At 32.3% G+C, this 11107-nt stretch overlaps 1 protein-coding gene across 3 annotated transcripts in view; it reads right to left on the bottom strand.

Moving 5' to 3' along the window:
* Positions 1 to 2186: 2186 nt before the first annotated feature.
* Positions 2187 to 11107, bottom strand: part of LOC149069445 (uncharacterized) — a 57958-nt gene continuing 49037 nt past the window's right edge. For 2 of the 3 annotated variants that reach the window (XM_089249893.1, XM_089249894.1), the window contains exon 6: positions 2216 to 7105. In XM_089249893.1, the coding sequence (XP_089106019.1) occupies positions 5738 to 7105 (1368 nt within the window). In that variant the 3' untranslated portion in view covers positions 2216 to 5737. Of the gene's footprint in view, positions 7106 to 11107 lie in introns of all 3 variants that reach the window. The other variant, XM_089249895.1, reaches the window with a different exon arrangement.

Here is an 11107-nt window from a genome sequence, read left to right as displayed (position 1 = left end):
ACCAAAGGCTGAACTGAACAGTTTCACAATTGGATAAATGTAGGCCTCCCACTCAAAAAATTAGAAGAAGTAGAACTAAAAAGTAGGGTGGGGGAGTAAGGGGAGGGTACCCCCTTAGACAACATAATCATAGCATAACAAAAAAATATTTAAAATTTTTTTACCCATTAATTTTTTTTATAGCACTATTTCAGTGTGTTATAAGATTGACTCAAGTCAAAGCAAAATGACAGAAATGGCTTGGTTACAAAAACAATTTTTGGCCAAAACAATGCACTAGCAACCACAGAAAATTCTTTTCTGTCCTCAAATTATAAATTACATTTTTTTTTTTTTTTTTTTGGAGTCTTCCAGTCCACCCTGTCCACCCCAACTCTCTTCGACAACAAATTATGAAGGCATGTAAGACTTTTAAGAATGACGCCCCTTCCAGACCACTTTCAAAAGCACAGTGCAAAATGTGTAAATTACAAGTTCTAATGTAAATAAGTCAAGATGTAAATATGTCAATTGCGTTGCCATCCTTTTTTAAAGGGATTTGTTTGCATTTTACTGTTCAATACCAGTGTAACTGTTTTTGAAAAATGAAGCAATTTCATTTCTAGCTCTTTGCTCAGTTATGTATACATTGTTTATGACTCTGCATGCCCCTAAAAATACAGAAGACAATTGAATGCTATTGGGTATCATCGGAAACACCAACCCTAAAATAGGCCTATGTATCCAACTGCTTTGTAATGCAAACTGTTGTTTTGATACCTATGCACAAAATGTGCACCATAATTTTGAATGATGACTGCTAGTTACTGTCCAAGACCATGAAAAGTAAATACAAAATTATTTTTTCCATCCAGACAGAAGTTTTTAATGACTACTCTACTTGTTGAACTCTCAAATTAAGCAAAAAAAAAATTAATAAACCAAATGGTCACATACAACCCCGAAATAACCTTGAAAATAATACAATTTCTGCTTTGGCAGGATCATTAATTGCAATCTATAACATCTGTACCATTTGGCAATATATATATATCAATTTGATATATTATGGATGATTTGAATTATTATGGATATATCAATTTGATATATATATATCAACGATTCCCTGCTCAATTAAAACTTATTACATGAATTTTGTAGACAGGATTTGGTAAAAATGTAGGAAAAGAAGAACAAAAACCAGAAAGTAGGATAAAAATAGGACATTTTACCAAAAAGTAGGAAGATTGGGAGCCCTGTAAATGTGAATTTACAGGAAGAGAGGAGATTTCGAGGCAGGGCCATTTTGAGAGCATCACGAGCCCCAGGGCCAAGTGATTTTTTGGAGGCCCTACCTGGCAAATTCTTGAAAAATTCAACTAATTTTAATTTTTTGAGGCCCCTGGGCCCTGTCCGGGTGGGCCCCATGCACTAAGACAGCACTGTATTGAGGATGTTATTTTACACTATGTACACAACCTCAGTTGGATTCATAAGTATCCTCATTTGTGATTTTGCCAGCTAATTCCTGTCTCATATATTCAGATGGAAAAGATATCCTATAGAATGTCCAGACTGTTTTATTTGGCACTAATAGTCCTACACTTGAAGAACATGCATAGGCAGATACAGGGAGGAGAAGCTATTCCACCTCCCCCGCTTCAGTGAAAAAGTTGTATTATTGACACAAAAGCAGGGGGGGGGGGTGGACATTCCCCCCACCCACAAGGAGTCTGTATCTGCTTCTGAGAACATGTCCAATGGAAGCATTCTCAGTGCATTTTCCCTCAGCTTAATCTTTTTAAATGAAATGGTTCATACAAAAACTTTCTGAAAGAGATATACATCTTTCAAGTTTTGAAGGGAACACAAGTTTTTGAAGGGAACTTCTGAAGAAAGATTCCCCAGGTACGCATGAATTAATATGGGATCATGTGACAATAATTCTGATGATGACTACCATGAAAATTCAGCTGACAACATGCCTGTATTAGGTAGGGCCATTTCAAGAGCATCGAGGGCGCCCAGGCCAAGTGATTTTTGTACCTGGCAAATTCTCAAAAATTTCAACCAGATTTCATTTTTATGAGGTCCATTCTTCTCTTAAGGTTCAGCTGAGTTAAGACGGCACTGGTGTTAGGTTACTTCACAAAAAAAACTCTTTGTTAACCAAAAAATACAAAGGCAAAAGGTATCACTGGTTTTTATTCCAGCAATGTATATAGAACATTATTATAGAATATTATGTACAATAAATATTTTATAAGTTTTCAGTGCATGATAGTTTGTGTGCACCACCCTGTAAAAAAAAATAACTCATTTAACTCTTTATAGCAAGCAAAAAAAAAATGTCCAAAAAAATAATAACTACCACATGGGTAAAAAAACAATTAGTGATGGGACGAATATTTAGCCAGTATTCAATATTCTACCCTTTTGCCAAATATTCGGTAATGCTTAGGTATTTGGCCGAATACCTGTGTAAAAATCGAAGCGCAACAAATCAATTTTAAAAACTATATTAATTGGAATTTTTCACATAAATTAAAAATTTGCAGATTATATTTTGTTATGTGATGTATATCCCCTTTCTGTAAGAGAGGCAATGTCAGAGTGAATTTCTGGGATATAGAAAACATGAAACTGAAAATAGAATCCTATTACAATAAGGTGGAAGTGAGCATGAATTAAACAAGTTCATTAACTGAAGGATGTACCTAGACAAGAAACATATTAAGCTACTGAAAGAGGCAAAAGGAGGATACAAACATTTAAACAGGGAAAAATAAGAAAATAGGTTGTAAATTAATTATTACGCACATTACTAATTGAGAGTAAATAATAGTTGACATTTTTTTTATTAGATGAAGAATTGCGACAAGTATTGAAAAAATTGATTCTTTAAGTAATATTAAATTACAATACAGTAGAACTTGGTTAATTCGAACTTGATAAGTTCACATTTTAGATCATTTGAACTTTTACGAACTCTTGAGTTTTCTGCCTAATTTAATGTTAAAATTTCTTGTTTAATTCGAATGTTTCGGATAATTTGAAGTTGGAGGGAAAAATTATGATACAGACTTTGTTTTATTTGACAAAGTTGTTAAATAAATTATCAAAACAAAAGTTTTTAATATTCTGTTTTTCTCTATTCTTTCTATGATAATTAAATGCCTATTCTGATATTGTTCAACTGGAGTGCACCGAGAATGTGTACCACTTGATACCAGGGTTGGCAGGTTTTTGGCACATGGCAGTCACATCAAAAACCTTTGTCAAAAACTGTCAAAAACCTCAAATATTGCTTTTTGATATAAAAATTCCCATTGGAAATGCACACGTTAATTGCATGTAACGTTTAAAGTGACTATGTTATACAAAGAATAAATATTTAATATTATTCTAAAATAATTTTCTTCACTCTACAGAATTATTTTGGACAATATATATATATATATGGTTTTTTTTCTTATAAAATTTGAAAGCATAACATGAACATTGAAGGGAAAACTGTGGAACGATTCGACATTCTTTGATGACATTCTAAGATGATTCTTGACCTTCCAAAATTTCTTCAACTGCTTATATGTGTTTGTACTGATATAAGCCGTCTGCTGTCCTCTTTTTATAACAGATAAGTGTTTAAAAAAGTTTATTACATCATGTATGTAATGTTGATTTCTGTTATTATTAAATTATCTAAATAACCACTGATACTTAAAAAGATACTCTTATTACGCATAACATTGAAATATATCTAGCGATCAAAATACTAAATTGTAGGACTAAAATGTCATTTAATTTGGCAATGCTAGCTTGTATGTCAAACTTAGTTATTCTTACTTTTGCACTATGATATGCTTTGGGTATCAAGTCTTGTCAGCTCTGCTTTGGTTGAAAATACTCTTTAAAACTCTGTGAATTTATACACCCTGATCTAAGAAATTTTTAGGTGAAAATAAATTAGTTTAATTAGTGCATTAACAGATGCTGCATGAGAATTTTTATATGGAATAAAATTTTGGGCGGATCAGAAAATTTAAAATATCAAAATATATATTTTTCCTCAGTAATTATCATTCTGAATATAAAGCCCTTTAATCTAAATAAAAGTGTTTTGTTATTTAACATATCTATCAAGTTAACAACAACTATTTGACATCATTGACAGTAATATTTTGATAGTTTTAATGCAGAGTTAGTTTCTGGGGTCAAAAACCTAACCCTGATGCCCTATCATACATATTTTGAATAAGCAGCTGTATTCCACTTAGCAAATTGAACACAGGTAATGAGTAGCTTAGATAAATAAACCATAAAATAATATTTTATATGTTCTAGGCTCTTATGTTGAATAATTGCAAATTATAATTAATATTTTGTTTTAATTATTGTAATAAATTAATGTTTAAAAATAAAACATTCTGGTATGCAAAAAAGTAAGTTTTTCATCATGTTGTATACCTATTGTGTTCAAAACATTATCAAAAGGCATTCATTTAGGTTTTTCACAGTTTTTGATGGTTTAAACCAGTTTTTAACGTTAAAAATCCAACCCTGCTTGATACCAATTATGTTGTTTAACCTATGGATCAAGGTGTACCATTAAAAATCTGAATCTTTTCATAGTCAAAGTACAAATTGTAATATGTTGCTGAAAGTGTATTTCACTGATAGCATAAGAATGACAAGCGAAATTTGAAAAAGTTTTTCAACTGATGATCATGAATTGTTTCCATAAATAAGGTTAAAAGCATAGTCAAGAAATTCTGCAGTGATGTTGATTCCAGAACAGTAGCCAAGATAAATTATTATAATTATAAATAATTAAAATTGGAGAAACAGTTTTGTAACTGATAAAATTTTAATATTTGATAATTATTATCCCCCCCCCCCCATGTGAATTCTAATGATTAAGTTGCAATTTGTAGCCTTTTTACAGGTCCAGGATATATTAATTGAATAATTCAAATTTTGGATAAATCGAACGTCTTTCCAATGACTCTGAATTTTGAATCAACCGAGTTCGACTGTATATCATCGCTAAATTTGACCGTCAGTATCATGACAATAAAAATCTTTCAATTACCACAGTTTTTAATATTTATTTAAATAATAAATTTCATAATTGTGAAATGCAATATCATTTTAAATTACCAATAATTTCATTTTCAATTAAGAACACTAATTTTACTAATAATTTTGTGAATTTAAAGAAAATCTATATTCGACCGCCGAATATTTGGTATTCAGACAAATCATTCGTCCCATCCCTCAAAACAATCAAACATTGTCATAACTGTTTGAGAAAATATTAAAATCAGTGCATTTATGTGTTACAATACAAAACTCAAAGAGAAAAAAAAAGAAAAACCACCAGATAACAGCGAGGTCTTGCCAATAGCAATTTAAAACAAAAACTGATTGCCTCAGAAAATAAATAAATATGCACACAAGCTCATAAGAAAAAAAAAATCAACAAATATGCATAACGAAAAAAAAAAAGCTTCAGCAACAGTGATGCAGTTTCTTTCATAACTTTGTTAATGATGAAAATGAACACATAAGAATGAGATCAAATGAATAAATCTGAACTCTTGAACGAATACTGATATTACTACTACTACTATATAACTATTTTACATAAAATAATAGAACAAATACTCTCCCTCAATTCATATGTTGGTTTGTCACATCGGTAAAGACTTGCCTGCCATCAGCATAAATACCATTCAGGGAATTGATGGCTTTTCCATCACCTTTTGCTGCTGGTGTTTTTCAACACCATTATCTCACTTATCAGCTGGTTCTCATTTTCCAAACTACTAGTTTCTGCATTTTTTTTATCATGACGAATGTCTTCAAAATTGTTTGCATCTACTGTTTCGCTTCCACTATCCTGAATACTACCATAGAATGGCATTCCAATTTTAAAAGCAATCTCATTATTATGAGGTTCTGTACCTTCTGATATCTTTTCAGCTCTTTTATTCCTCAAAATCTTATTAAGATCTGTAGAGCTTGAAAGATAAAACTGCTCCTCTGATGCATCACCAATAGCTCCTGGACTGGCTGGATAATAAAATGTGAACTGCTCATGAATAGAATCATTTATTTTCTGTTCTTCAAAAATAAGAGGTACAGCCATTCCAATTGCCTTATTAGATACATTCGATCCTGAAATATGTGGTTGGACAGCATTCTCCATTGAATTATACATTTTCCCACTAAGTTCTCTATTCTTTTTAAACTCTGCCTCATGGATTTCAAATACATGACTAAATTCACTAGATTTTTTCCTTTCCAAATTGCAGCAAGGACCTTCAATTCTAACTACGTTTTCATTAGCACTTTTCCATGGCTTCTTTTGGCAACTTCTGTGAATGATTCTACCAATATCTAAATCTGATCCAACACATTGTCCACATTTTTCAGCAGTTGGTTGACAAGAATGAAATTTTGTTTTTGCCAAAGCTATGCTATGAATCTGCTTATGCGTGCTTGAGAGTGTAGTATCTAAATCTTGAATTTTGCATTCTCTTTCAGAATACAAATTATCAGAAAATTGGGATTTTGAATCAAAATGGTGTTTCCATATGGTGTTTCCAATGGCAGGTTCTATTTCCATATTTATTATTTTGTTTCCGCCATTTACAGTTAATCTTGCTAGATCCTCATCACAAGAGACCTTATTCTCATAATCATCTAAATATAGCTCACACTGCTTATATTTCAATATAATGAAATTATTTATAGATAACTCAGATGTTTTAGCATCTGCTAGCATTTGCTTTGAGTCTTTGAAATATTTTTCATCTTGGTATTTAAAAAATGAGTTATCTGGATTGATATTGTGTTTCTCTTCTATAAAAACAGATTTAGAATATGAATTCCCTGAAAATTCAAAATTCTCCATATTTTGTGAAAGTTTGTGTTGACTTACAATAATGGGTTCAGGTTGCATTGTTTCCTCTTCACTTTGATGACAAGGAATAAACAATTTCCGTAAAGTCTGAATCAAATGATTTTCATCAGAGTCTTTACTGTGTGAACTAATATGAACAACATGCGGCCTCTTTTTCTTTACTTTCTTGGGAGTGTGCCTGGATCCTTTGCAGCTTGCCTAAAAGAAAAAAATATATATAATATATATATATATATATATATATATATATATATATTTATAAATATCTGTTCTTGTATTTTCACTACGGGTGTCCCTCACTTTATGTGATAAATTGGTTCCACAAAATAATTATATTGAGTTTAATTCAGCACGTGTAAGATGGGGATGCGTGTTCCTTCAAAGAATATTAAAAAAAATTAAACTTGAAACCCAGCAGTGCATAATACAAACAGGAGAAAATAAACTGCTGAGTTGTTTGCTTTTTAATTCGGATGACATAACTTCTTGAACATATACAACAGGCATTCCTTAGATATAAACTTCACTTTAAGTTCAAAACACACACATCACATTTTAATATGCATCAATTCATTAGAAGTTCCCCAGAAAGGTTTTTTGAGGTGCCTGTGCAGTTTAGTAGTAGTGATAGAAATGATATGACTGGTTTATTCCAACCTATCAATAAATTTTGAAAAAAAATTGTAATGATTTTATGCACAGGATATATTTTGCAGTCTTTAACCGGGTGAGTGTGGATCTCTGCTTCCTGATATTTCTGAGCTAATAACTTTTCCCAAGAAAATTGTTGAGATTTTTGTCAAGGAGGAAAAGTCACGGGACACTTTTCCCTCCAATTGACATGTGTGATATTTTAATCCAGAATTAGTCATGTCTTAAAAGTGTAATTTGTCCAGTATACGTGTTATTCAAATCACGAAAAATTAATTGTTTGCTCTCTGTTTGGTTGTGGTACGCCAAACAGAATCCTGTGGTTGTCCAGTTTCTTTTCTTTCTGTGTATCCATTCAGTTTAATATTCGAAAATGTCCAAAATTAAGCCATCACCATGTAAAGTAGGACACATACACACACTTGTGGTTCACACGGTATGTTTTCTAGAAAATTAAGAAAAATTGATATGATCCTGATCAGGGTTTAAGCTACAGTCACATTTTTAGTAAAATGCAAAAAAAAAATCTTAGAATATGAAAGTAAAAAGCTACTTTCACAAAAATGCGTACAGGAGGTACGAAACAAGTAGACACATCCAACCATCAATCATTAGCATTATAACATTTTGCAAAAGCTTCCCCCCCCCCTTTTTCGCTTTTTTGCTAAAGGAATTTTTTATCTAGCTTAAACCCTGATCCTGATGTCTGAGAAATCTGTCGACTTCACTAAAATAATCCTTGAATTTTTCTGATTCGTTGCGTAGAATTTTAAGCCAAGTCATTCTGATGAGAAAAGCAAAGATTTTCTCGAATTTGAGTTCCTCCTTTGTGTGGAAAAGGGAAATATTGATGCTGGCTAGGTTCCGCCTAGATATTTGAAGTATATTGAAGGTATCTCAAAATGTTATAAACAGTGGTCAGATTGCAAAATCTGGTGAATTGCAATCTCCAGCACATCCCCTATATGTTAGAAGTTAATCAGGAATGGGGGCGCATTTGGTTTAATAAAGCTGAATTGCAAGCACATCCACATCATGACCATGGCATACTCCGATTCTGTTGTTGAACAACAATTTTTGTGCTTCCAACCTCAGGTTGGACAACATATTTAACATTTCTTAAGTTGTAGTTTTTTGTGATGTTTCCATGAATTATGAAATTGTGGAATGCTATAATTAAGTTATCATTTTGCCATGACTGGCTATCGTTTCCATTCTGCAAGCAAATTTCCCAAGTGGTGGATGATGTCAAGCACATCCACATCATGACCATGGCATACTCCGATTCTGTTGTTGAACAACAATTTTTGTGCTTCCAACCTCAGGTTGGACAACATATTTAACATTTCTTAAGTTGTAGTTTTTTGTGATGTTTCCATGAATTATGAAATTGTGGAGTGCTATAATTAAGTTATCATTTTGCCATGACTGGCTATCGTTTCCATTCTGCAAGCAAATTTCCCAAGTGGTGGATGATGTCATTAATTTTACATTTTTAATTATCTTTTTCCCCTTTACCAAATAAAATTACATTTTTTCAGGAACATTCATGTCAATTTTCAAGTCATTCTGACAATCATTCTGTTTTTACAGTGTTTTGAAATCCAAACCTTAGTTATAATCACCCTGTATATAGTAAATCATCGCTAATTAATCTGCATTATTTATGCTTCATTAAATACATTATATTCACCTAATTTTTATTACTTTTTGCGAAATAGCTTCCTAATTAAGTATACTGAAAGTAACTGGAGAAAAACCTTTATATATTATATGATTAATAATAACATTAAAAGAATTTTCAAACACACAGTAATCCATTGAGTTAAGCAAAAAATAATTAAATTACAAAAGTTGGTTTTTGTTAAAATGTAATAAATATTTATTGATTAATTAACATGGGAATACTGTTAATTACATTAATAAACATTTTATTTTAGTTAATTATTGGAAGTTTGAATGATTTTTCAGAAATTTTATTGTTTTTAATGTTAATACTATTTAAAACAAAAAACCGGTTTAAACCAAAAAAACCCGGTTTTTTGGTTTTTTTTAAAAAAACCGGGTTTTTTACCAACCCTGCAATGTTGTCAAATAGTTTAAAACCTGATAGATATGTTAAATGACAAAACACTTACTTTTATGTATAACACTTATATAATTACTGAGAAAAAAATTATTTTGATATTTTAAATTTTCTAATCTGCCTAAAATTTTATCTGATATTATAAATTCTTGCACAGAACCTGTTAACACATTAATTTAACTCATTTATTTTCCCCTAAAAATTTCTTAACTTCAGTTGCATAAATCCAGAGTTTTAAAGAGTACTTTCAATCAAAGCTAGCAGGACTCAATACTCAAAGCATTGTTTTGCACGTTCAGATACAGCTTCAATTGGAAAAGCATTGCAAATTATTCTTACTTTTCACCAAGTATAAGTTACAGGAGTTTCTTACACACATCATATACAAGCCAGCACTGAGCAGTAGTAAAGGACATTTTAGCTCTACAATTTAATATTTTGATTGCTAGGTGGTTTATATTCTAATGTTATGCACAAAAAGGGTTTTAAGTATAAGTGATTATATCTAGATAACTTACCAGAAATCCATATTACATAAAATATATGGAATAAAATAACTTTTTAAACAACTATCTATTCTAAAAAGAGTACAACAGATTTTAATATCCATGCGCATGTACACTCGTGTGCAAAATTAAGAGTATTTGCACATCGTATCTATTTTCACAAAAAGTACTGAACCAAAGGTACTAATAATGCCACCAAAGAAGTATGCAAATACGTACTGCAGTGTCGAATACGTAAGTGTACACATACATGTGAACAGAGCTGTGATAAGGGCATGAGGCGTTTTTCGTGTGCTCGTACTCCTCTGCGACATTCACTGTGTTTCTCACAAGAGTTTGGTAAATTTTATAAGCTATCAGGTGAAATGGGTAGCCACAAACATATGGATAATGGAATGAGATGGAGAATCGTCGATAGATTGAAGGCAGGGCAATCACAAGTGCACATGGCTACAGAGCTCAATGTTACGCCCAGTGTCATCTGCAATTTGTGGAAACAGTTTGGATTGATATCAAGAAGACCTGCACAAGGTCGTTGAAGAGCCACTATGACCAATGAGCATCGTTATTTAGCACTTTCAGTGTGGCGCCACAGGACTGCTACAGCATCACAACTCTCACATGAGCTGCATGCTGCCACTGGAACTCAAGGTTCATGGCTGTTGCCCGAAGGATTCATGAGAGAGAGCTTTATGGCAGAAGACCAGCTGTTTGCATCCCGCTAACTGCAGTACACAAGAGAGTGTGTTTAGGATGGTGCAACATCAGCCTTGGACCAGACTTCAGTGGAGCACTGTGCTCTTTAGAGATGAGTCCACATTCAACCTGGATACTGATTCTCGATGTACACTCATTTGGAGAGCGCCTGGTACCCGATACCATCCCTCCCACAGCAGGGAAATGGACCACTATGGTGGTGGAGGTGTCATGGTCTGAGCAGGCATCATGTTGGATGGA

The sequence above is a fragment of the Pholcus phalangioides genome, unplaced genomic scaffold (assembly GCF_987345545.1).
Source record: "Pholcus phalangioides strain wild (caught in Gottingen) unplaced genomic scaffold, Ppha-v1.0 ptg000022l_1, whole genome shotgun sequence".
In the NCBI taxonomy this organism is placed as follows: Eukaryota; Metazoa; Arthropoda; class Arachnida; order Araneae; family Pholcidae; genus Pholcus; species Pholcus phalangioides.
This window is presented reverse-complemented; position numbering and strand designations above follow the sequence as displayed.